The sequence below is a fragment of the Haemaphysalis longicornis genome, unplaced genomic scaffold, assembly GCF_048455015.1.
Source record: "Haemaphysalis longicornis isolate Haplotype H1 unplaced genomic scaffold, Haemaphysalis longicornis Haplotype H1 scaffold_101, whole genome shotgun sequence".
Taxonomy (NCBI): domain Eukaryota; kingdom Metazoa; phylum Arthropoda; class Arachnida; order Ixodida; family Ixodidae; genus Haemaphysalis; species Haemaphysalis longicornis.
The window spans coordinates 436363-464230 of NW_027526205.1; the positions used below are offsets into that span (position 1 = coordinate 436363).

At 44.8% G+C, this 27868-nt stretch overlaps 1 protein-coding gene across 1 annotated transcript in view; it reads left to right on the forward strand.

Moving 5' to 3' along the window:
• LOC144160518 (uncharacterized) overlaps positions 1–27868 on the forward strand; it is a 70579-nt gene that overhangs the window by 26997 nt on the left and 15714 nt on the right. Inside the window, exons 4-7 of the mRNA XM_077691785.1 lie at positions 7999–8223; positions 13199–13330; positions 20239–20355; positions 26563–26601. Of these exons, the coding sequence (XP_077547911.1) occupies positions 7999–8223; positions 13199–13330; positions 20239–20355; positions 26563–26601 (513 nt within the window). The remainder of the gene's footprint in view (positions 1–7998; positions 8224–13198; positions 13331–20238; positions 20356–26562; positions 26602–27868) is intronic.

Consider the following 27868-nt stretch of genomic DNA (forward strand, 5'->3'; position numbering starts at 1 on the left):
AGAAGTATGGTACCTTCAGAGCCCTGTACGTACCCGTATTTTTGTGCTGATATTACGCCGACGAAACAAATAACAAGGCAGAAAAACGAAAATTGCTTCGCCGCAGGATCTATTGATTTTATTTTTTAACCTGTGGCGTATAGCAACCCCCGAAAATAATTTCTGGATACGCCACAGTGGGAAATATTAGACACCGCAATGCAAGGCTTCAAATTTGGACCAAATGGGATTATTCAAATCGTACAGAACACGGGCACCAGTTGCATTCTTTGGCTGATGCCGCAGTCAGTGTTACACTCCAGACTCTTGATATTGTGAGATTGAGCTCCCTGATCAGTAAAATCTCACAATATCAAAAGCCTGGAGGTCACAAGGTCCACGGACGAAATAATTGAGGCTTCCGTAAATTTTGACAAAAAAAAAAACGTGCATAGATAAGGACAAAAAAAAGGAAATACAAACACGAGCTCTTGTTTATTCCTTTATTCGCCCCCTGTACGTGCAGTTTTTTTGTAAAAATAGGCGAAAGAACCAGTTAGCCCAAGTTCCAAATTTATTAGAAATAATTTAGGCTACCGATGCCGGTATCTTTTATGTGTTTTCAAAGAAGCATTTAACAAGGCACACCACACGCCGTATGCCATGGCCGCGATGTGGTTAAGTTTATATACAGCCATAGCGGGCCCAGTTTTTACCCGCTGCACATTTTGGTTTAACATAATACGTTTATAAAGCTGTATAATTTGCCCTGACCCTACTATGTTCGGTGGAGAATTTTGTGGTCCACGAAATCGCCTAAAGGAGCCATGAAGAAAAAAAACAAGTTTGGTTCATTCAAAAGATTGTCTCGTTAGAATCATACTGACACCACTTCTAACGTAAACTTCGCTCATATAAGCTACATAATTAGGAAAAACGGGAATGGTCATGCGACCCACCAGCTCATTTCCCGCAACAGAACCTATGATGTCACATGAGCTAAGCTCTGCGATCGGCGGAGGCTGGCAGAAGCAGACGCAAATTAGGTAGAGCTTACAAACTAGATGAACGAGCGATTTGCGCTTAAATTTAGGGCACATTCTTTACAAAGCAATAAGAATGATGGGACAAACAGTGGAAGTTACGAAAGCACATGTAAACATAGAAGTACTGATGCGTTCTGCTGTACGTACTGCGCACAGCATGCTTGGTTTAGCTGCACAGGACTACGGGGCTTGGGGTTGTTTCAGACGACACTGGCCGATTGACGCAAGCAGCGGTGTCTTCCGTGACCCCATTTGTCGAGCGAGCACTGTTTCAGGGAACGAATATTTTCTCCCAGAACAAAAACAAGCCAGGTTTAGATTAGGGCAAAAACAAACCAAACGCTTGCCACGGTATGGTGGCGCCATCTAGGTTACGGAACGTAAAGAAACGCGGGAACAAACCTACACCGCTGTGCAGGGTGGAGACAACCTTTGAACGGTCCCGTGCCGCCGCAGTTGGGCGAACGGGCTCAACGTGTTATTCTTATCGTTTCCCACGAGACCTAGCAACGCGAAACAGACAATATGATTCAAACTTCTTCAGTAAACCGCGTTGCGGCGATAATTTTAGCGCGGTTTTGACACAATGACGTGCTTCGGCGGCGAGCGAGCAACCGAAAATGGCGGCGCCAGCGTATACGTGTCTCTACCCTGTACGGCGGATGCGTGAATTAAGGTACTCTAGGCTGCAGAGCTAGAGTGTACTAGAAGTTTTAGAGTGGCCCGAGCGGCGGCCTCTCCCATTGCTCCGCCGGGTTGACTTTCGCGCAGAAAATAAAACCGGTATAGCGGCGGCGCTGCTGTCGCCGAGAACTGAACAGCCGACGCTCCCCGGCACCTGCGCGCGGCAAGATTTGCTTTGCTCGCTGCGGCGTTTTGCGCTTGCTCTGCTGATTTAGTTTGAATCATGAGGTTTAACGCGCCCGTGCTACACAGGCAATGAGGCAAGCGGTAGTGGAGGGCTCCGGATTAATTTTGACCATTTGGAGATCTTTAGCATGCGCCGAAATCTCGAAGACACGAGCGCTTTTCGCTTTTATCCTCCATCGCAAGAGCGGCTGCCGCGGCCGGGAATCAAACCCGCACCTTTGGTCAGCTAAATCTACTTTGGTGATTTAGAAAGTAGACGCAGACCGTTCTGACTCCGCTTGATCAAACTTTAAACTAGTACGACCCAACATTTATCTAACACCCTTCTCCCCCCCCCCCCCCCCAAATACTTTCTCATGTTTTGATGCGTATTCTGAGAACGTTGTTGATCTACAGTAATCTCTCGTTAACTCAAAGTCGTAAAATTAGCTGAAAATTTCGAGATAAGCGCGGAGTTTCGAGTTAAGTCAAATGCAGGAAATTTGTGGCTAGGTCCCTGAAAAGCAGCTAGTGCTTCTAACAAAAGCACTATTGCACAGGGGAGATTTCGTTATAAAGGCAAAATAATTCGCACGAAAAAGAAACTTTTATTATTGCAGAAGAAAGAACTGTTTTGTGCTCGGCTGTGTCGCGTTCGCATCTGCATACCAGAAAAGCCTACTCGAGCTTCTCAATGCATCGTATGAATTGGTGGTCGCCACCGCTACATTCTACCTTGCTACGAAGCAGACGCAGCATCTATGTTGTATCGGCCGTTGTTGTATGTTGTATCTGCCGTCGTAGTCACTTCTGGGGGTTCCTCCTCCTCCGCATGATCAGCTGCGTCGTCCACAGCTTCCTCAATGATGTACGCGCCAGACAGCATTCCGGTAACGGGGACGCGTAGTCCGCGTAATTAAACTTGCATTTCACGGCCGCGTTCGGTGCGTAGTGGGAGCAAGCATTCGAACGGGGACCTTATCAGCTGCCTGTAGCGGACTTTGCCTTGTGTCCTCACTGCCAGTATTTCAATATATCCGTCGTCCTCCGAAAAAAAAAAAACGTTTCGAGATAAAGCGGGCAAATGCGTATGACCTATGGGAGGTAAACACACGGTAAGAAAAAGTTTCGAGAATATATTCTGAGATAGCATGAGTTCAAGTTAACGAGGGATTAATTTGACGGACAGGCACCAGGAATGTTTTCCCTTGCCCTTCTTGACTCTGCGCGTGAAGCAAAAGCGGCGGGGCGCACATTCTATAGGCTGAAAAAAGTTTGCTGTTTTTTTACGTTCCTATTTGGAACGAAAATATTAAGAGCCTTCTTATGAGATACCCCTAACGTTGGTGCTTGTACTGTCATTAGTGGGGTTTCTTATTTTATTAACGTACTATGTTGCAGGCACTTGGTCAGTAAGTGTGTACTGAAAACGAAGTGCCAAAATAAGTCTGCAGGACCAACTACTGCTTCCTGCATGCCAGGGGAAGATGCCGCTGTATTTACTACCTCAGGCTTGTAATTTTGGGGGACTTCTCAATCCTTCCGTGCATTTTTAAAGTTTATTAGCGATCTCTAGGACGTTTTTACCGGTTGCTTCAGCGACAAGGAGCTCCACCATGACAGCGTTATGGATGTGCTGCAGCCCTTATTCACAACAAACACCTTAACGGCGTTGGTTGCGACCAGCACAGCGAGACCTTGACAGCAAATTTGGTTTGTTTTGTATACATTGTGACACGGATTCATTTCTATATAAAAGGTTTAAACAAGTTTCGTGATTACATGCGAAGGCGGGAGCAACACCTTAGACTTAGCCGTCGCTAATGATTGCAGGCGAGTTATGAAAATGCGTTGGCCAAAAATGTCAATTTAAATCTCCCTGTTAGCGTCATTCCCAAACCGTTACCTGTGTAGACTTTGTGCGTGATTTCCCGCGTAACATTTTATATGCTGGGCTATTGAAAATGAAAACACAATGTGTATTTTGTTCTAGTTCCGTTTATTTGAACCACTATGTTAGCTTTCTTGACTTTGTGTATGATTTCCCGTGTTATATTTCATTTTTGTCGCGGTCAATATATTTTCTGATCTATGCTTTGCTTTGGTTTTATGTGCGTCTAATTATACTCTCAGCATACTTGTGAATTAAATTTGTGTTAAGTTGATTGAAATCCTTTCTTGACCGAATCAGGTGAAAGGTGGTGCGATTAATAGAATGTTGTGGGCATAGTTCTGTGAAAGACGGTGATTGGAACAACTGAGATAACCGCTGGGCTATCCATTTTTTATTTAAAAAGATATCTCCCTTGCGCGTGTAATTTTCTGTTCGGACCGGCGACAGCATTAACACCACGGTGACCCCTAATTATCACAAGCGGGCCACTGCTTAAAGGGGCCCTGAAAGGCGTTTTGAGCACACTAAATTGACTAGCGCAATCGTTAGATTGGGTCGTCAACATCATCTGTGCCAAGTATTACTCTTTTACGCCCAGCGGAAAGCTCACACTTTTGTTGCAAAGTTTGTCGCTTTTTTCTCACCCTTTCCTTCGTGTTTTTGGACGCCGCCATCTTCACATGTCTACATCATCAATTCCCAGATGTTCGTCATGAGCTAGACATCCTGCTATTGGGCGGCTTTTTCACGCACTTCCGGCAAAGAGATGAGTCGTCTGCTCAGCGTCGGCTCGCCGGCTGATCTGCCAGCGGAGTGTCGGAGGGCTTGGACATTTTACGACAAACGAAACAAGTGTAAACAAACGCTTAACCGTTCGTATTGAATGCAACACGGCCATAACACGACATGGATATTCTCTTACCTGAGTACGTTTCATAAAGAAAGCGTTGAAGCCCCGTGGCACTTCTTTCGTGCAATCGCAGAGAACGCCCTGAGCCGAATGCCCGGGTTTGACGGATACATTTCATTCCACTTCAAAACAATCCAGAGATGCGTTTCGAACGAACACAACGTCACAACATGCGTTGCAAGTCTGAACCGCGATTGACAGACGATGGGTTGCCTCCTCCTGCCCGTCGTAAATTCGGCACTCACCTCGCGCGCGGTTTGCGGGGACGAACAGCAAGTCACTCAACTCTGGCGCGCAAGCCGAGATGGCTTTTAGCCACGCACACTGCACATACCCCATGCGAGGTTGAGTCGTACGTCGCTCGAGAAAGATAATCCAGACCATGGGAAGCACTACCCACCCGCAGAAGCACAACGTCGCATTTCATCGCGAAACAAAGGCGTCCACAACACACACACAATCGCCTCCTGTAATGCCAAACGCATCTCGCACTTCCAAATGAGAGTGAGTAGTATGCCTGCAGTGCCCATATGCCGCGAGGTGGGGCCCCAAGCTGAACCGGGATCACGCAACCGTAACTGACTTCTGGGCCGGTTTGTGCCTTGTTACCAAGGCAACCGATGTTTGATATTGTCAAAGAAATGGTGCTCGCTCCAGCGCTAGAAAGCTCAGATCCGCGGCGGAGCATGTTTTGCCAACGTTGCCGCTCTCCACCACGCGTCGCCCCAAGCTGAACTGGCGTTTTGTGCACGGGTTCTGTATAGGTTTAAAATGTCTTTTTCACATGCCACCGGCAGAAATTACCACCGCCACAAAATAAGACCCGGCACCAGTGGGGCCACACCTGATACGGCGCTTTTTGGATAAACAGTGCGCGGTGCATGAGGGGCATGAGGGACCGAGCGCACGGTCCTCCCCGGGCGGCTGCGAGTTTGCCGCCGATTAAAAGTCACGTGCTGCCCTTCAGCAACGCACACCGCGAAAGGGCAAGGCCAGGCCGCTGCACAAATGCGGTCAGATTTTTCGTTCGCTTTTCCAGCCTTGATCGGAGTGAGGGATTCAAGGTGTCAACAAAGCTTGCCCGTAGCAGACGGCGGTATGAGCAGCGCGATAGCGGAAGTACGTCACCGCCGAGGAGCGCAGCATCATGGGAGGGAAGGCTCGCTCGGCGTCAACAGCGGAGAGTAAGTTGAAAGGAGGAGGAAACGCGGCGCGACGATAATGCGCGGTTTTTCATTTACGATTTCTCAGCTAATACTCATCGCTTCAACAAAATTCTTGCGGGAGGAGATTACTAATACATTGCTTTATTTGGTTACATGTACATCCCCGCATCGGCGGAAGGTATTTCAGGACCCCTTTAAATAACAACTCACGCAATAAAAAAACCAACACAACCTATGATATTAACCCACATAACTGCAGTCGGAGCATAAAGTGCGTGACAATAAATAAGAAATTCATCTGAAAAGCCATCATCCCAGTCCTCATATTTTTTCATGTCATTAGTGCCGACCAATTATGTCCATCAAGCAGCACAATAAGGACACACTCATCAAGCAATAATGAACTGGTTCATATCAGGCAATTTCGCGCAAAATAAATTTTGATGGGAAGTTGGAATAGCCAAAATGTCGATGCAAATACTTTATTTACAATCCGCTAAGAATGTTGCGCCCAATTAAGAAAAATTCGTAATTTTTTCGTTGTTGTCGAGCGGCAAAGGCAAAACTAACGCAAAATGAGCTGCAGCGTTTATTATTCCTTTCGTTACCCACAGTCCACTATACCTACAGTATATTGAAGCAATTGGATGTCCCGCAGAACAAATTTCGAGCGCTCCGCGCGTAAAGAAGCAGCGTTTCCTGGCCCGTCTGGGCGCGCGGCCGAACGCGCGGCGAGCCGCCGCTTTCAGTTGTTGTTGACTACAGCGCCTCCGCTATTTTCTGCGCGAAACGAGCACCTCTCCGGGCGGCCGGGCGGGCCACTCTAAAACTTCTAGTACACTCTCATTTGGGACCACGAAAACGCAGGATTGAGCGGGAAAATCAAAATTTTAACCTAAATTGTGTAATTTCGCAGTGAATAAAGCACCGTTTGTATCCGGACAAGAGCTGGGGGCACTATAAAACACGAAATCTTTCGAATAAAACCAACTTGCATTTTCTCTTCATGGCTCCTTTAAAAGCCGCTCAAAAGAAAAGCTGACCTCGCCGGGAATAGAACCCGCAAGCAATCCACAACGTTGACCGAGTGGGCACGACGCTCGATACCACTGTGCCACCGCACAAATGCTGCGCCACCGCACACATGCTGCGCCACCGGCAAATGACCCGTGTACTAGATGGAGGCCCATCCTTTGCGTTGCACATCGCTGTTTACTAGCCGGTTTACTGAATTCCTGGCTGGTAAACTGAAATTTCTTAAATAGCTCTTCCGCAGTAAGGTTTCCCGAAGCCCCCACAATAGCTTATCGCCATCAACTCCGCTGCTTCGCGATAGCACTCGCAAAAAATGTGTGCCCGGCTGCGACTGCGACCTTGACCTGCGGGGACAGTGCTTGCCGTACTTTGGCTTTACGTTTTACGCAAGAAACCTTGACCGATATTGATCGCTTATTACCCAAATTACTCTACGTAATTTTGCCTCTGCACAAAACTGACCTTATATTTTCTACATGCGAGCCGATCGCAGTTTGCAGCTCCGGGTAGCGGCTTCGCCGAACTGCACGACCGAACCATCGAAAGCCAAAATATGGATCGCATTAGCGCTAGTGTTGAATTGTGTGGGCTTCATTGACCTTACTGACTTTATTACGTTCCAGAAACTAACAAAATAGAGCCGCCTTTATTGCGGCACGAATATTGTTTGGGTGCAGTATTCGCTTTTTGGTCGATTCCTGACGACGCGTCGAGCGACCGGTTGAACGAGCAGTTTTGTTGGCGTCTTAAGTCGGCGGGCCAGTCACACAACGCGGACTTTCCATCGGCCGACGTGTTTGTGTCGCCGTCGGTGTAGTATGACAACGCAGACTGGCAACTGGGCAGTTGGCCGACGGTTCCGCGACTCGTCGGCGTTGCCATTGCATCTTCGTCGCCGTCGTGTCGGCATAGTGTGAACTCGCGGTAGAGGGTTGTCTGTCAGATTACGGTTCACATTTTGTTTCGTAAAGCATACAGAAGACTTGCGAAAAACATTCCTATTTTTTTAAAAACAGTCGTTCAAGCGAAATTCATTGTTGTTTCAATGTAATCAAGTTACAAGGAGCCTTTCTTCGTCCCGGCATAACGTTAAGGCTGTGCTAACATGCTGTTTTATAGGACTGTACGGTGCGGGACCTGGACAGTTTAGTGGAAATCAAGGATCTCGTCCACGTCAAGGCAGTACTGGTATTGGCGGCTTGCCAACTGGTCCGGGACCCTTTCCTGGTTCTGGTGCAACCCCTGAAAACAGCCCAAGTCATGCAAACGGTCCTGCAGGAGCTTTTCCTGGCTTTGACGGCGTTGGGAGCGCATTCGCCGCCGGTCCCGGTAGTGAAAGTTCAGGTACAGCAAACCTTGCCCCATGAGAATTAAGGAGTGCCGCACAATTACCTCAATAATCGTGTGGAAGCGTAGTCATCTTATTGTGGTTCCAGTATGCATAGCTGTCTTCATAACCTTAAGCATATCAGGTAAAGTGTAAAGTTGAAAGATTTAAAACTCGACAAAACTTTTGATAGGATGCATCCGAAACCGGGTACAGATTGCGTGTGTTAAGATGTTAAGCCATTAACTATTTTAATGAAAACTGAACGTGTTCTTGTGCGTCTCACAATGCTGGAGCATCTTGAAATACCATAATATCGTAAACCGTGAACAACACAGCCTCTGATTCATTGGAAGGTTTTTTCGGAGTACCGCAAGATTTCGTTTTAGGACCCATCTTGTTTATAATATATGTTAATGATATCTATACTTGCCTTGAGCCTAACATTAAATGATACTATTCACTGATGACTGCATGATCTACACTATTCTCCGCACTACTGATCAGCTCAGACTTGACACCAGGGTAGCTAATGTTGCGTGTTGGTGCCTTGAGCGGGGAATGGAAATTAACGTGTCCAAAACAGCTTGCCGTAGCATAACTCGTAGAGAACAGATCCAGCATTTTAATTACAATTTAGTTAAGACAATCATTGCAAGAAACAACGCTGGGAATTTGCATGGGTGTCACTTTTACGAGTAAACTCAAGTGGGATGCACATATATGCAGCACATACACAAAAGCATACCACCAGCTACAGTTCCTGCCTCAAAAACTTGCATCAATTGGCGCCTTCTAATGTAAGACTGAGAGCCTATAAATCTTTCATAAGGCCGATCCTCGAGTACGCCAGCATTGTTTGGAACACCCATCAAGAATATCTTTTCAACAAATTAGAAAACGTACAACACAAGGTCCTTCCCTAATCTATTCGAAGTATTCGATGCATGACAGTCTCACTGAGATGCGCAGGCGGGCGTGCATATCAACCCTTGCAGCCGGTCGCTGTGTCTGTTCCTTAAAGTTCTTTTTTCTTTTATATCGCAACAGTTTACACATAGATAAAGACAACTAAATAAAGCCGCCTAATGACCACTCCCTTCGTACCAACCATAATAAGGGCATCAGACCATTCATGTCACTTTGTGACACCTTTATTCATTTTTCCCGTCAGCAGTGGAAGGGTGGAATAAACTGACACGTGAAATATTTAGTCTTTCTTCTGCATATGCATTTGTTCGAAATGTAGAAAGGGTGTTTTATGAAGAATAGGAGTTTCCCTTTTTGTTTGCGAGCACCTTCGAACACCCTGGTCACTGTACCATATGCGGATGCCAGGATGATGCTTTGCGACGTGGCCTTGATTATGTGCAACAGCTTTCATCGTTCAGTTTTATTTTCGCCAGCATCTTGTGGTTTTGTTTCTTTTTGTATGTGCGATATTGCTTGATTTGCACGTGCGTATGCATATTTGCACGCCCACCCTGTATGAGCCTGAGAAAGGCTTGCAATATTAAATGAAAAAATTAAATAAAAAATTAAAATGAATGCGGATGCTCTGCTTCGGTTTCTATTACCAAATTTCTGATGATAGAAAGGGGTCGTTATGCAACGTTTAAGAATGCTAAATAGCTGTGAAAAGTTTCAAAACATTTATACACAACGTTTAAACTGAAGTAATCGCACGTCACAGATATAGAATATTTTCGTAGGGAACACTTCCACTACCATTCAATGAGCCTTGCACATAGCTACCGCGGGCGAAAGGCCCTCCAAGAAGGCGGCGGGTGAAAGTGTAGAAGTGCAAAAGGCCATGAAACAATAATTTTGTATTTCAGGATAATACCAATTTTCATGCCGCTTCGATAGTTTCAGTGCGACGAGAACACATTGCAACCGTCATTACGAGATCTGAAATTTTTAAACTGTGGTCGATAAATTAAGGAGTAGTAGAAAGATAGGATTACATTCAAATAAATTGTAAACTTTTGATGTGGTATAAAAGACACAGTGAAAAGAATAACTATTTTGCCTTTGAACTTAGGCGGTTATGTGAAGACTTCTGCCGCCTCTGAAATTATACCCAAGTTTTACTATACATGCCTTAGGCTCTCTGGAATCACGAATTCACACCTATTGGGTATTTAGTGTTGTTGTCTTCTAGTATTTTTCAAATTGGTAGTATACATTGAGGTAATTAGGATTTTGCTATTTTTAAGTAACAATCGTTAGCAAGAACAAAACATCTGGCTGATGTCATTTTAAGAATGCTGTAATAATTTGTAAGAAAAAGGGGACGGCAGAGCACAAGCATGCTGGTGAAAAACAAAACGTTTTCAAATCCTGACTGGAATTACGTAAAACCATGCGTTATGGTGTGGTGATACGGCGATCGCGTTTCAAAATTCTGAAGCATGCTAAGGTTGAAAGCTAGATAACAGTGTATCGATACGAATTAATAATTCCAAAGACCTGTGACAACTATGTCTAACCCGTATGCACCTTCCGTGAAAATTTGAGAATACGATTGTCTAAGGGTTCCAATTATTGCCTTCATTTTGTCATGAACGGTTTACGTCCAGCATTCATGTTCGGAAAAATTTTGAATGCGTACGTTGAAGGTTTTGAATGCCTGGATTTGAATGGGGTTTCTGAAGCAGCGTGTAAGAAGTTTTTATTGACATGAGCCTCAAACCTGAAGGCAGAAGTTCCAGACATCTTCTTTGACATCCGTCCAATACACATCTGCGAGTATTAGCATAGAAGCGGCACCAGCGTTCTACAAAACAGTATTTTAAACTGGTGAGAATTTGGATTTCGGCAAGAGAATCGCTTCTTCAGGAGAACTCATCTGATCCCATTCCTATGGGAGTCTACTAATTCATAACCGACGGGCTTCAAAAGCATCGCGTACGGGATACAAAAAGTTCTAAAAATACTTACAAGTTTTTTAGCAGCCCAGTTTGCTTCTTTTAGAAATATATCACTTCTTTACTCCCACAGAAATAAAACAAGAAACGCATTTCAGTTTATCAAATTTTCACTAGATGGCCTCAGTGATCTACAAAGAAAGAGGTTTATTTGTGTAAGTGCAGAAGTCACAGATCTATAAAATGAGCAAACTATCGCTGTTTTAAATATTTATATGTATATATGTGAAGCTTTTACGTACGTGGGTCATGAACTAGTTTTTTCACAGGAATGTCAACAGTTGAGTCCCCCTTATGTGAAAAAGGAGGAATAAATTACAAGGATTGCGTGAGCCACCTAGGACGATCCGAGAAAACGTGGTTAAGAGAAACAGAGCCCAGACAGTGTTATATATTTGCTGCTACGGAGGCCTGTATTTGTTTCGATTTTTTAATCATTGCCTGTTGCTAGCCCGAAGAAATAGAGATTCTGGCATGAATATTTGTTTGCAACCTAAGCTACCGTTTGCAACCCCTCATTCAGCACCAGCGCTCGGACAGAACGCCTATAGACGCTGGTAATGACAGTAACTTTTGGCTATTTTGCAAAACTTCACCAGTGACACACAGATCCTAAGTTGCGTTTTTATTAGACGCATTTAAAGGAAAACCCACCGGTAAGCTCTGGTAATAAAAAAATAAATTTTATGCTAGGGAACGCGGCAAGTTCCCATCAAAGGAAAGTATTGCGAGTAGCGACTCGCAATATTTATGGCAATTTATACAGACGTTAAAAGTAATCGGTGACCGGCCCATGAATCGCAGTTTGCGTGTGGCTACTGCTCGGAAGGCTCTGCTGCGAGGGCAAGAAAACGCGTGTGATAAATACTGATCCGCCATCGTGCAGAGCGGGACGTAATTCTGTGTCATCGTATTATGAGTGTGGATGACGCCACACCTACTCCTTGTCACTGTCGCGTTGTATGCTTAAGGCGAACGTTGAATTCTTCTAAAGCTCTGCATTCATGTGTTTGTAGAAGAGCGTGTTACGTTGTTTTCCTAGAAAGTACTTACAAGCGTTGAAGTTAGTAACATTAAGTTTAATGCTTAAACACGACAACTAAGCTTTAAACAGAAAAAAGGAAATGTAAACACACGCGGCGCTATGTTTAACTTTCTAGTATCAGGTACGTGCTTTTATTAGAAAAATTTGAAATGGTTCAAAATTTTTTGAAGTTTCTGAGGAATTTACTGTGTTCTTTCCGAGATGAATTCAATAATTTTGTTAAATATGTGAAAAATTTAAATATTCGCTGGCTCGTTGAAACGCATTCTCTGTTGTACTGCAAAAGACGTTTATTGGAACGTAACAAAATTTAAGAACCTTTTTTAACATTCTTGTTTAAACGTTGTCGCAGCTGTTCCGACCTAAACATATTAGTTTTTCCGCATACATTTACTAAAAAACTTTTACTCTTTCCCACATAATTACACGAAGTATGACTTTTCGATATGTTTGTGCCATAGATATTCAGTGCTCAAATATTTCGTGGTAATAAATATTTTCTCACGTTACAAAAGCTTGATGAGGGCGAGTTGGTACATACTGCTTAAAAAATTAATTAAACAGAGAGGAAGAAGAAACACGTAACACACAGCACGGCACCGTGCTGTATGTTACGTGTTTGTTTTTCGTCCCTGTTTTAGCGCCGATTAATTTTGTTAACATTTTCTCTTTATTGAGACATAATGCACTGAATGTTCACATGACCTAGGATGCGGAAATTAGCAGGCGAGTTTCATATTTTTGATACAACCCGAGCATCTTTATTGCTGTTGGAATCACGAGTGTAGTGGAGTGTACGTTTTGGGCCCGCGGTACTAAAGTAGCGTATAAAATAGCTCTCAGCTTTGAGAGTATTTCGCGGTCTTTGTATCTCCATAAGTATGACCTATTTGGGTTTTATGCACACATTTCTTGCCTGCGAATAAACAAAAAGAGCTTCTTCAGGAATATAGGATTTTCTTTGTGATGCGAACAAATGCGGTCGTGTTGCGGGAATTAATTTTGGAATTACCACAGGAACCGGAGGTGGTGCTGCATTTGGGTCACCTACGCCGCAACCAGGAGCGTTTGCTGCGGGAGGTTTTCCTGCCGGGCAACCTGAGATGGCAGGCCCCCTTAATGGACCCGGTGGTTCTGGCGTCGGAACAGGTTTGTGGAGATCGCAAATGAGTGATAACGAGTTCATAAAGGAGCATAAGCAAAAGAGAAGACCTAAGAGAAAACAGTCCAGAATGGCTGTCTAGTGCAATCACTGCGGAGCAGTATATGGCTACCCACCCTAATTTTCATTCCAGTGAAGCCGATTTTCTCTGCGCCATTCCGGAGCTCCTCCTCGCCCCCGCCGACCCATTCTCAAAACTGTTTTTCTCTCACCACCACTAATGCCTATTTTACAATTTCCGCAAACGGCTCATAACAGCGGTTACCTCTTTATCACATGGTTGCGGGGAACCAACAGACGCGCGAATAGGCATAAAAATGCCTCACAGCAGCTTCCGCCGTTGGCGCCTGAAATTCTACCTCACCGTATATTTTGGAACCCATCTATGATTAAGACGAACTTGCCTGGTTGGAACTCGGCGTGAGCCTATAATTCTTCAGCTTGAAAGTATTTCCACAAACTATTTTCTCGGGTATGTTGCGCGCCTATGTATACGCTCATTCGCAATTGCCGGTTTATGCGCACGTGGGTTAGCGGTGGAAAAAAAAGTCGATCCACGTATAGCTGACACTCACGCCGCTAGGGATAAAATTCCCGGTGTGCTGCTGGGAGATTTAAACGTAATACCCCATTTTAACTGTACTCCGTAATCTATCGGTCTGGGTCAAGGTTTGTACGTTATGGCGACAGCAAGATGCTACGGCTTAAGATGGAAACGGACAGTAGCATGTTTTTCAGCTACAATAAAGCTTGAGGCCTTCCAGCTTTTAAATAACTATGTGAGGTATCCATGTCGTTCGCTTTGGAGGAAGAAGCGAGCGAACCGAAGAAGCGTGGGCGTAAGCAAAAGCGCGAATGGGCGTAAGGGCAACGGAAAGCCACCACCGTTACCGCTGCAAGTTCCAGCTCGTGCACTAGCTGCGAGTCCTTCCCGGATTAACAGCAACTTGTTCCCTTGGAAAGCTGACGTGAGCCAGTATTACTTGTCCAGACTAAATGGCTTTCAATTCTATCTTTCAATTCTAAGCACGTGCACATAACCGGCTGCCCGTTTACGTGTGTGCTTTACGGGAGTTGGGGAAGGGGGGGTGCTTGCACGAGAAGCATTAGGATTCATGCCCTTACTTATTACATATTAGTTGTTCATGCGGGTAGGTTTAACCCTGGACGTCAAACGGCTCATTGCAACGTGTCTGGTGTCCTAAGCGGTCGAGGGTATTTGGTTAGTGTGTTACACAACCAGAAAAACTGCTACGACGTAGCAAGGAAACAGAGGGGTTCAGTGTTTTTCCTTAAGAATATACCCCCGTTCTTTCCACGTTTCATTCAGCTAATTGGCAAAAAAGTATACTCAATCGCAAAATATAAAAAATGCATGTTTTGTTTTTTGCGCAGCGTGGACTGCATCCAGCTTCGCTGGTCATACTTCTTTCCAGAGTGAAAGGGCACAACTTTTTTCTTCTGTCTCTTCGGTGGGCTTTATTCTGCTGCTTTATTAAGAATTTTAGCATACCGTTACCGTATTTACGTTACCGTGCACCGTGCTTGCGGGAATCGACAGCGCATGCGCGAGGAGAAGTTACCTTCACGGGTAACTTATCGGCGCAGCCTGTACCGTCGCCAGCAAGCCTCCGGAGCAGACAAAGTGTGCCCTCTACAGCAAACTCATTGAGCTCGGCGCTTGATACTTCATACAGTGGATGAAAGTGTCGGTATTGTTTATTATATTTTTTGTTCAATGATGCTTAGGAGTACGACAAATACCTGTTTTTCCCGAATGGGCGCGCGAAATGGTCGCCCGTGTTCGTGATAAGCCTCACCCGCCTCAAATAGTTCAGATGAGTTTCGGAGCCAGCAAAGAGCTGTTATGCCTCTAAAATTGGTGTGGAGAAGGTAGTGGAAGTTACTAGGTAATCATTTCGACATATTTTACCCATTTCATGCCGAAATATTTAGCGCATTCGTACAGTACAGTTTACCGTGATTCCAACTGTACTGAATAGATAGCGGCACCGATATCACATTTTCGTTTTTTAACGCTCTATAGGTGATGGCTACAGTATTATCTAAACAAATAATGTTATTGTGAACGCCTAATCCATAGAGGCAAACATTCCAGCTACTTTAAACGAAATCAAGGAGAATGAGCAACAAAATTAGACGTGATTTGTTTTGAGACTAATGCATCAGATGTCGCTACGTGCACTACGACGGCCGGTAAGCTGGAATACTTAAACCGCAAACGATGTACTAAAACGTGTAATACCGTTTTCAGCAGCAAATGCAAACTCCGTCTTCCGATAACACCGTAAACGGTAACGCAAGCACGGTAACGATATGGTAAAATTGTCCATTTAGCAGTCACCACGTCACCGGTGGGGACATTATATTCGCCACAAAATAGGACGGTATTTAAATCAGCAAGTACTACATTTATGGCAAGTGATCTTCTTCTTAAATTTACGTATTACCCCAACGAAGTTCTGGAGTCATTCTTTAAAGGAAGAGCTACAGGCGATGGCCTAACTATGGTTCCACTATACAAAATAGATACGCAAAAAACATAGTTTAGGAATTTAAACCCTAGAATTATCAGTCAGAATAAAAACGATGAACTTTACATGGGCCTTTGCACCTGGCCAATGAGTAGCTCGAACGATCACTTACACCAAATCGAAAAGTTAGGTACATTTTATCATAAAAAATTACTTATAAGAATAAGCGCAGGTCTTGTCAATATGCAAGCTACCAAACTATTTGAAAGCAGAATATGGAATACTTTTACACAAAAAAGGAGGCGGCAATAAGAGTTGTGAGACTCAAAAGCAGGGGAAAAAATAAACATGCTGCAAAAAGAAGTCAATGCCACCAGAACTTCATTTTCACTAATATACACTTCTAGACACAAGGAACAAACGACATTAGGTTCTTGTCTCTTTTAATAAGTAAGCCTATGTATCTGAAATTGCAATATATGGCTCCGTGGCTCCATTACCACCTTTTCCTTGGCGTAATATCCTCATAAAAATCACTGTTAGAAACCTGGGTAGGCTTAAAAGGGAAGACAAAATCTCACATGTATTTTAAGAATTTAAACAGAGGTCAGTCGAAAAAACAATTAAGCTAAACTTGGCGCCATATCCGTCGCTATAATCTATATCTGTGTCTTAGTGCTTCGTCTTTTTGAACTATGCGAACCCGCTTGCTCACGTTACGTCTTGAATTTTTTTTTATTTTGCGCCCCCAGTTGTTTGATAATTAGAGAATTTTTTGATAATACAAGAGCATTCCATTGCGTAGGCAAGCCCTCACACGCAGGAAATCGGAGCACTGCCTGGCAGAGAGAATCACTGAAGTTTATCCTCACGTCCGTGGTATCAGATTTAGAACTAATTGCATTAGGAAACTTCAGTGAATGAATTAAGTGTTTCAGATTGTCGTGCTATTTCAAAAAAGTATATGTTTTGTTACAAAGTGTGAAAACACCGCGTATGTTTAGGGCGCACTCTTCCGGTAGCTTTGCTAATAGACGAAAATGGACATATGGCCTCATCTTTAGACCTGCTGGCATTTATCATTGCAAAGCGCGAACACAAACTGAAATATCATTACGTGACGGAAGTACACAGGAAATGAACCATAGAAGATTCGAGAGATGTATTTGCACTATGTACACAATGTCCGCCATGATAGAGCCCGCACGGCTCGCTCCTAATCTCCTCTTCTTCTCCGGAAGTCGCATCACAGCTTTCGTCTTCTTCCTGTGAAAATGTTTACGATGTAAACTTATTTAGGGAGCACAAGTGGACTAAAAAAAGAGCACGCTACGCTTCTTCCAAAACCTATAATCTGTGATGTGCTACGCGAATCAAAGGCCCTGAAACATGGGCGTTAAGCGACAAGTGTACTTGAGCTTGACTATGTGGGCAATTGAAGACTGTACTAATATTTCCGCCATACGATCACTTGGGCACCTTATGAGAGAAATTCCTCAAGCATACATTATCAGGTTTCGTATTGACAGCCCACAAGCGTATTTTTTCCTTAACAAAAGGTGTTAGAAATATTCAAGCCCACATTTGGCTGTCATTTTGAAAAGGTTTCTCCACGGTTTCTTAGCTAGGATAGGTGCTTATTAGTGTTGTAAGGTAAAGGAAAGCTCGGAAAACGGCTTCGGTAGCTGACCACAGCATCTTTCAAAACACTTAAAGGTGTTACTTCACTGCACACTTAAATTGGAATTATTGTGTTGCCCATACGTGTGGCGACTTACCAGCGTGAGTCTCCAACCTTCCCGGCAAGAGATGTCAAGACCACCGCGTGTTCCTCTTGGCCGCGGTCAGGGTGAAATGACCACTTGAAAGTTTCGGCGCATTCAAACGGCACTCCGCTCGTATTCGTGATTTTCAGCTACTACAAAGAACCTTGGAGTACTTCTTTAAAGGAGCCATGAAGAGAAAACAAAAGTTTGTTTTATTCGAAAGATTAGGTGTTTCATAGTACCCCAAGCGCTTTCCCGGAAGCAAATGATGCTTTATTCACTGAGAAATAAGGCAATTTAAGCCAAAATTTTAAATCTCCCGCTAAAATTGCACATTTGGTGACGTGAGCAATGGTGTCACACGGGCCGGTCCATGAAACAGATACTTAGTATGTCGACTCCATATAGCACCCACACGCGGGAGTCGACCGAGACGGCGGCCATTTTAAAAATGCTAGTAAAACCTAGTGCACCCGCAGCCCTAGTCATGGAATCGCCTGATCCGGAGAACAAAACTCTCGCCGAGGAGCTCGGGCTTGCATTTAACAACCTCACACCACTTGAACGCTCAACGCTTCTAAGTGCACGAGCGGCAAGAGTTGTGGGATACGCGGTGGACGGAAAAGCGACCATTCCGTGATAGCCACAACAGACGAACGCCCTGCCGTCGGCACCGCTGCCTCGTCAGCGCCGTCGCCACGGACGAATACAGACTGGTACGTATGTGCCGTATTTTTATTACGGTTAATAATAGTTCAACTTCAGTAGCAGTATCGCTTATGCCAGTTGGCCGGTGTCGTGTATGGAAAGCCGTTCGCGCGAGCTCTCTGCTTCGACCAGAAAGATACGAGCGTCAATGCGCGGTGTTTACGGCATTTTTCCTCCAAGGTCAGAGCGCCTCGAACCCGAAAATTCGTCTGCGCGACGGCGAGATGTCGAGCTCGGCCAGGCGGTAGTTTCGTACGCATTGGCGCACACGCTTGCGTGTTCGTTCGGAACTTCAACCGTTTACTCCACCGTTCTTTGTCATAAAAAGAATGTGCAGTATGTTTCACGGGCATTTAGCTCTCTATGCAAACTGTAAGCCCTGCCTAACATGCGTTTGCTTTTGCCGGCCTCCGCCAATCGCAGAGCTTAGCCCATGTGACGGCATAGGTTCTGTTGCGGGAAATGAGCTGGTGGGTCGCATGACCATTCCCGTTTTTCCTAATTATGTAGCTTATTTGAGCGAAGTTTGCGTTATAAGTGGTGTCGTTATGGTTCTAACGAGGCAATCTTTCGAATGAACCAAACTTGTGTTTTCTCTTCATGGCTCCTTTAATGTTCACTCCATGCTTTTGTGGTTGAAGCCCTGCACCGCTTCCCCTACCCTAAAAGATTCACACCGTTATTGCTTGGTACTCCATTATGCAAGACGCATGGCCAAGGTGGCGACCGTAACGAAGATAAAAAGGCACGTCACGAGCCTTACTCCCGCGAAAGTCACTACGCTGAAGGCAGAAGAGGTAGCTATAGCACTGGTGATAATCACGGATTCTCAGTCGGTATGTAGGAGCTACTTCCAAGGCCGCGCCTGACACACCGCAATGACGGTTTTGAGCCAGAACCCTCCAAAGAAATGTTACTCGTTGTTTGGACACCGGCTCGCACTTCTCCCCGTGGTAATGTCTTTTTCCATCAGACTGCTCGAGGTCTAACGTGCCGAGCGCCCTGAAAGAATTGGCTAGAGACTACGATCACCTTGCCATTATTCTATGAGGTGGCGCAATACTATAAGCCAGCCCTGCTTACGCTGCCCCCTGCACCCCCTTCTCTCAGCAAGAAAGAGTAGCGCTACTGGAGTCTCCTGCCAACGAACACATCTCCCCACCCTAACAAGCTGCAATTCATCTGGCCTATGCAACACGACGCGCAGTGTCGATTTGGAACTGTACCCCATGGTGTGGGAGTAACAGCTCAACCCTTCACTTTCCTCGATTTCTAACCCCACGGTTGAGCAGTGGGTGGAGAACCGGCCAGCTCGAACGCCGAAGATCAGTTCCGGCTGATCCGCCGGGCTAAGGCGGCTGGACGCCCCAATAGGGTCCTGGACTGAGGAAAGCGACCACTTAGCTCCTTTCCTTTAAATAAAATTTACCCTCTTTCTCTCTCCGTCCTCCAACTGCCTGTAAGAGACATTTCTCGCTTTTGTACGTAGATGCATGAAAATGGAAAATGATGTCTGGTGCCGAAGAATTTCTCATTTGCTAACTAATAACGGGTGAAAGTAACAAGGACGATGGGAAGGAAAAAAGGAAAAGGAAAGCCTCGTTGCTCTTTTGCACTGTCAGTTGTAACCGCTGCTAGAACTTTGTCCTGAGAAGATTACGTGGAATTTATAGCCGCTTGATTATGACAGAAATATGCGACATGAGATGTTGGTGTCAAAAGAAGTTTTACGTGCGTTGTATTCCTTCTTTCGTATAACCACTTTCCTTCAATGCTTTTGAGACTCTGGTATAAGTACGTTGTGTATTACTCTGGTATAAGTACGTTGTGTATTACGTTGTGTATAGGTACGTTGTGTTATACCGAGTACGTTGTGTATTACTGGTAAAACCGATGCCAAGAATCCGTCTAAACACAACTCTGCAGGTATCAGTGGGACTTCCCCTGCTGGAACCCCGAGCGTCAGTAGTACCAGTGGTCCCGGCGGTTCCGGTGGAAGCGGTGCGCTGGGTGTTCCTGGTTCAACGGCAACTGGAGGACCAGGTGGGAGCCCCGGCCATGCTGCCGGGAGTGACTACTATATGCTTAAATCCGCATCATTCCGCTGTCCAATGTAATAATGCCGTTTGCGGGTTGGCGATCGCAGAAGTCCTTTTTATTTATACGTCAGCATGGACTAAAAAAAAATAATAAGGATACCGTGAGACTTAGGTCTGCTCCTCGCACGCACGACGGTAAATCCTGATGCAGCCATGGCGTCGGCTATCGAAACCGGCATTAGAAGTTGGATTGATCAACTGCGACAGCCCGTGAGAGTTTATAAATTATTCAATTACCAAGTCATTGCCGGGGTACAGCGCGATACAGAGACAGACACACAAGCGCACGCACGCGCAAACACACGCAAAAACACTGTGTATTCGTGAGTATGTATGTTGGTGCAGGGTGTTGCAGCAATAAAGGTAACATTTAAAACACTTTCCTGGGCCAACCGCAGCTTTTTTCAAGCTCAAACTTCACACAGAGGTCACATTTTTGGCCTATGTTGTTTGACACCAGAAAAAACAACGACGGTACTTACTTGCTCATAGTGAAAATAAATAAAAACAATTTTCGCTTAGTCAAAAATGCCGACAAATCTGGGTGTGAGATCTGATGTTGGCACATCGGCGCCAGCTGAAATATGCTAAACGAAACGCGCAATGGTGATTCATGGTAGTAAGGAGCCAAATAAGGTAGCAGACGGACAGAAATGCTGTTTTGTCGATTGTTTACGATGGGCACAAATAGTTACACCACAGCTCATACGAATCATACCAAGGCATTCCGAGGTTTTTTGTTCTCAATACCTGTAATCTGGGTTCAAACCGTCTGTCGTCTGCTGTGCCAGCTTACCCGCTGTCCCAAATACGGTTCAAGCTTCTGTGTTTACGTTTGTTACTTTGTTCTCCTTTTACTTTTATTATTCTTTGCCCGCGTGTCTGTGCTTTTGACATGGCGTAATGAAACCATTCACTACCGGTGAGTAGGCGGCGTTTTGGTCTGCAAGGAATCATCTCATGACGCCATGTCACAAGCATCGACACGCGCGCACAGAGTAATAGAAGTAAAACGAGAACAAAGCAACAAACGTAAACAGAGAATCGTGAGCCTTATTTCGGTAAGCGTGTAACCTGCCTGAGCAGACGACAGAGGACCCGACGGTCCCAACACCAGATGACTGGCAAAGTTTTCTTGAAATAGGAGTTGCCAAACTCACCGTGGGCCCCATGCTCCAACAAGCCGGCCTGCGATTGGTCCCCTGTTTCGGATGTTTCGTACAGTTGCGCCATCTAATGGCGATGGAATGAACTGCCCAACGTGCTTCTTCACTGCACGGCTGCGCGGCGTGGCCGGACTCTAGGAAATAGTTTCTGTAAATAGCTCCCCTAGGAAAGCTCTACTCGGACGAGTGAAACTTGGAAAGTATCAGCCATGGTACCGCTAGTACCGTCTTTTTTCTCTCCCCGCCTTCGCGCGAATCAGCGCCAATCCTTGGTTCGTTTTCTTTACATGGTCGGCAGCGACTAGTGCTTGTGCAGCTGCTCGGTTCACCATGTGAGTGGCGGCTGAGATACCACGGCCATAGAACTGCGTCGTTTCTTTCGTGCGTGTGTTATCATTACACAAGTACTACAACGCATTGTAAAGGCGAAGAGAATGCCAGGGTGCTGCGCTTTCGACTGCAGCAACACATGAGATGCTGGAAAGGCACTTTTTTCTATTCCAAGCGGCAAGCGATATGGATACAAAGGATTCGACGGGACAAATGTGACCACGCAGAAGTGCCAGCTGTGCGAGGACTTTACAAAGGGCTGTACAATTGTTTCTTTTTAAAACATATATCCTTAAGGACTCCGGCAAAATAGCGCGGAGTTCCACCTCCCTGCCGTAAGAGAGCGTGTCGTTGAGGTCGGCTCTACTGGATATTCGACATAGGCGGAGTGTTGAGTGCTTCTTTTGGATGGAGTAGGCAAACAATCCGCCATGAGCACGAACGTCTCGGTTGCTACATCTGCGGATCGCCTGCGGATCATGGTTGCGGACCGAGTACTAGTGGGTGGGGTACACCTAGACCTGGTGACGGTGCGTGAAAACACATTGTTCGCACTCGTGAATCAGATGAGTGAGCAGATATGGACCAGCAGGAGCGACCTCACTGCTTCACCTACGGCTCTTCCTTCGGGAATGTATTCCTGTGTTAACGAGGGAAGCAGCTGTGCCCGTTCACGCCTATCTCAATGACGAAAGGGGCTCTCTGACCGTCTATGGTGGATGGTGGACTTGATGTTTTTCTTTTCTTGTGCTCGTTTATATCGCACACAACTTCCGCTTGACTGTGTTGCCAGGAAAACGGGAACCCTATGTCAGGAGCAACGTGATGACCCCCGCCACACATAGGTATAGATAGGATGGATGACAACTAATGATGCCTCTGATGGATATATCATTTTTTAAAGTTTTGCCATAGAAATGTTTGTTGAAGGAAAACTAATACATTGGCTTCACTCATGTTTTCACAGTTTTGTGCGTACAGTCTTCTCCGGGAACCCTATAAAGAAATTAAGTGCACGCTATTAGAACATACTCGTAAGCAAATGCGCGCTAAAATGTGTAATAGAACTCGATATTAAATCCCGTGTACGCCACTGGCAGATACTCATATAAATCTTCAATGATTAGCGCCCTACGCACCACTGCATGTTTGAAAACTGTCCCGATAAAAGTGGCGAGACCTGCACAATTCGGGAAAAACAAGAAGCTTCCGATAAAGATGATGGTCGCCCAATAGGGGCGTACTATTTTGAGCGCTCGAAGAACCAATAGCGCGTAACTGTACGGCGCACGAAGTTACGGTGACTTTACAGAGCACGGGAAAACGTGTTACTTGCCCTTGGCGTTATTACCGATCGTTACCGCGCAACGAAAGATATACGGTTTTGTAGCCTGTTTGTTCTTTGGGTTTAATGCGTACTATTGTTTCCCGAGTACCCCACCAGCCAGGATCGGTAACGCCCTGCATTTCCAGAAAAATGGCGTTATCGCGGAAGTTCCACCCGTAATCGCTGTAATGGCGGGAATAAAGATAACTGGTCGCGTGAAATTTTGAAAACCTAAAAAAAATAATAAAAAAGTTACGGAAAATGGTGAAACGCGTAACGCCCTGCATTTTCATAATAATACAGATTTCGTGAAACTTCCACCCGCAATCGTCATAATAGCGTTAATGGGGATAAGTTGTCGAACGAAGTTTTGAAAAACTAAAAACGTAAGAAAAATATAAAATCCTTACGAAAACTGGCGAACCGTGTAACGCCCTGCCTTTCCACAATAAGGAAAATCTCGAGAAAGTTTCAAATGTAACCCTTGTAAAACGCCAATTGAAATAAATGGACGAACTAAATATTGAAAAACTAAAAGTAAGAAAATTATAAAAACTTACGGAAAAGGTCAGAACGTATGACACATGGGATTTCGTATGACACATGGAAAAAATGCAGATATCGTGAAAATTCCACCTGTAATAGTTACAATAGCGCAAATGGCGAGGATTGGTCGAATGTAATTTTGAAAAAACTAAATATTAAAAAAATGCAAAATTATTCGCACTGTAACTCCGCCATCCTCTCCCACATCTCCCCCTCACGCTTCAAGTAAAGTTCCAGCCACCACTGCCCACTTCGTCTTCCTGTGCCCTCAACACCCTGTTCCTCTTCCTTCCCCTACCCCCGAGCTGTGGGAATGCGCGTTGACCAGCTCGGACCTGCAGGAGCAGCTCAGGCTGATCCAGCGGGCCACGCGAACAGCGGCGGCGCTCGGCCTCCTGAACTGAGAAGGCCACCGACCGTTTTCTTTATTACTTTTTTCTCAATAACAATTTGCCGCCTCCTCTTCCTGAAAATGAAGAACCATCTAACGCTCTGCATTTTAGCAATAATGCAGATTCGAGAAATTTCCACCTGTAGTCGTAATAATAGCGTAAATGGAGATGATGGGTCGTAAAACATTTTGAAAAAGTATTAAAACAAAAATATAAAACAATTTGCAAAATGGCAAACCATACAACGACCTACATTTCAGCAATAATGCAGATTTTGCAGAAGTCACTCTGAAAACCGTTACATTAGCGTAAATTAGATAATTGGTACGAAGAAAATTTGACAGCCTAAGAAATAAGAATTATATAGAAAATGAAAAAAATGGCTAACCGGGCAAAGTCCCGGTTTTCCACAATAATGCAAATTTCCAGAAAGTTTCAAACTTAGTCGTTATATTAGCGCACATGGAGATAATTGGTCGAACAAAATTCTGAAAAACTAAAAAAAAAGAAGAATATTGAGCAATTACAGAAAAAAAAACGGTAATCGGTATAACGCCCTGAATTTCCCCAATAATGCATATTTCGTAACGGTTCCACTTCTAATCGTTCTAATTGCGGAAATGGACAGAATTGGTCTGACAGGATTTTGAAAAAACTCACACTCAGGACAAGCGGCATAAGAATGCTACGCATTAGTAGATAATTCTCTGAATTTCTGCAGATTTTATTTAAATTCCACAGAATTCCCGAATAACATCCCATAAATGTCTAATCCGCGCGCTGTAGAACAATTTCCTCACGCGTCAGCGGCGATTTCTAGGCGAAGCAGACGACGCGCGCGCGTATTGCCAGAGTGGCGGGGGCTGCCACACTCAAGCGGTACATACTGTTAGGCTAAATATTAATACCCCGGAAAGTAATAACACAGACACCGAGATAGCCTAATCCGTAACGCATCCGACATCTAATCCGATGGAATCGGTTCGGTCCCCACTCTCGACACGTTTTTTCTTTCCTTTTTTCCCATATAAATAAAAAAATCATACTGATTTACTGATCGTAGTACAAAATAAAGCCTAACCAATAATTACGCCATAGAGTTTCATACAATGATAATTAGAAATGAAAGAGGCGCTGGTTTCACCACGCACTCCAAGACAGCGCTTACGATTCGTTACGAGCGATGGGTAGTAGTGAAACCGGGTTGCGTAGGATCGAAACGCGGGGACGGCTGCGGATGTTGAATTTTTTACCAAAAAAAAACTATTCATGGCGCGGTTACTTATTTAGAAATTACTATGTGTACATAAAGTTTAGTTTTTAAAAACTGGCGTTGAAATAAAGGTGTGTTTACATAAAAAGCATACGTGGAGTCAAGGAGGTTTTCGGAGTACATTTGTCGTTTGCCTCCAACTACAGCGGGACGCGGAGTTTTTTAAAACTGTTTGTAAAAGCTTTGGCGCTTGTAGTTTTTATCATTAAAAGATTTTTTCCTCACAAAGGGAAAGGAATCGTTTACTTTTGGGCAAGTTATTTTAGCCTGAACCAGTAGCATTCATTGGGATGCCTTCCTATCGGCCGCCGGTCCGGGGTGGCATGACACACCTTTGATAATTTTCATGATCTTCAGGGCTGACTGCTCAATATATTTGTAGGCGACCGTGTTTATTCGTAATAATATGACCTAGGAATTACTTTAGCCGCAAGCCTTAATTCTACATATTTTCCAGTAACACTGCTGCAGTTTCCACACAAATACTAAATTTGTGTTTGGGCTGGGTCACTGGCTGAGGACGTGATCACTACCTCAATAATCATCCATTCAAAATTATATTTGTGTCTTTTCGTGCACGCTTGTGTGTAGGCAATATGGTGTGCCTCGCTTCCTGGGATTTTCTTTAAACGCTGTGAGTTGCGCCTTTCCTTTAACGGGCGTTTTTCGCCAAGGTAACCGTGGTTATTATTATTTTAGTATTTTTAGTAACAGGCCTACGACTGTGCTACTTTATAAACGTCCGGCTAGATTTATCCGCGTTTGGTCTCGGTGAATGTAACTCTTCAGGATGTACAAAGCCGTTGGTGGGCCATGGCGTGCGGTCTACACTTTATCCACAAAGCTCCGCTAACGAGGGTTATAGGAATAATGTTTTTATTAAAATACACTACTGGACTTTCTCGTATAGTCGGTTTCCGGATGCTTTAAGTAGCTCAATTTGATGGCCTAGCCCTCTTTTCTGCAATATTATGTGCTCTCCTTCGTAAATGTATTGCGCGCGTCAGTTAAAATCAGCTTCATAGAAAATACCGAGCTCAACATATTCTAAAGTCCGTGCGGAACTTACCAAATGTCCTTAGGGAATTACAACTATTTTTGTCTTTTTCCTCGTCAGGAGCCGGGGCTTCTGCCAATCGCCGTCCAGGAAGACCACGTGAGTGCTAGAATGTTTGTTTTACCTTTTTTGCTTCAGGTAATCTGACTTCGAGTAAAATAGAGCACATGAAAGTGAAAATTTTAACGTATTCTTCGCAGCAATCGTCATGTACGCTCACCATATCAAGCGATGTATTGGCGGACCTGTTTTTATAACGCAAACTTTGTAACCCCCCTTTAAGCGGAGGGCTTAGTGTTCAAATTGGGAGAGAACTTCTGATGTATTATGCTTTTTGTTCAGATGTGTAACTATATTTATGGTTACTACTAAACGCCGTTTGTAAGCTGGCCTGCAAAACATTTTTTTGCCTTTTCATTTCGTACAGTTGTAGTACTTCCGGTTGGAATTTTTCTTATTTGTAGCAGAAATAAATACACCACTCAATTTTGAGTTTTGAAATATCCACACGAACTCTCATCCAGCTTCTAATTGTGCAAGTATAATTTGGAACTGTATGTGGAGAGGTACCTTAGAGGTGGTAAAAATATTCTAATTAAGGCGCACAGCTATAATTCTACTCGCACTCCAAAAGGTATCTTTTTGTTAAATAATTAAATTATAAGGCATATAAATCTGCACAATTTGGATTCTGTGAATATATTAACTGATGCGGCTATAGACTTGAACACCTTGCGCAGTCGCCAAGCGCATCGTGCTTAATTCTTCCGCTCACATCCACGTGTGCGCATGCCTTCACTGGTAGACTGGATATAGCCTCATTGCATAATTACACGTTTGATATGAGTTACTGTGCATACCTCATGCCTTGGCGGCGGTATGGCCTGCGTTTTTAGATGCAAATGATCTCTCAGTCGACCCTCCGTCGGCCGGCGTCCGGCGTCCGCACCTCTCTTCCTCTCCACACCACCTGTGATAACACCATTCTCTCATTACCTCCTCTCTACACCACCTATGCGCTTGCGCACGCTGCTCCTCCTCTCCACACCACCTGTACGCTACGCGCGACGCTCCTCCTCTCCCCTCTCCACACCAGCTGTCCAATCGCGCGCATGCGCGCTGCTCCTCCTCTCCACTCTCTCTCCTCTGCAAATAAAGAAGTGCGGGCAGTGAGGCCTCGTTTCGGGCATAAGCTCTCTCCTCCCGCCGCTAGCCATCGGCCACCGCCACGTCCCTCGCCGTGGAACTATGACGCCGTTTTGTAGCTTCTCGACAAACACAGCTAGTCAGCTCTGCGAACAAGCTGTCAACTGCCATCGAATTGCCGAAGCCACCAGCCCGTCTGCGCTTTACTGCTCACCCGCCG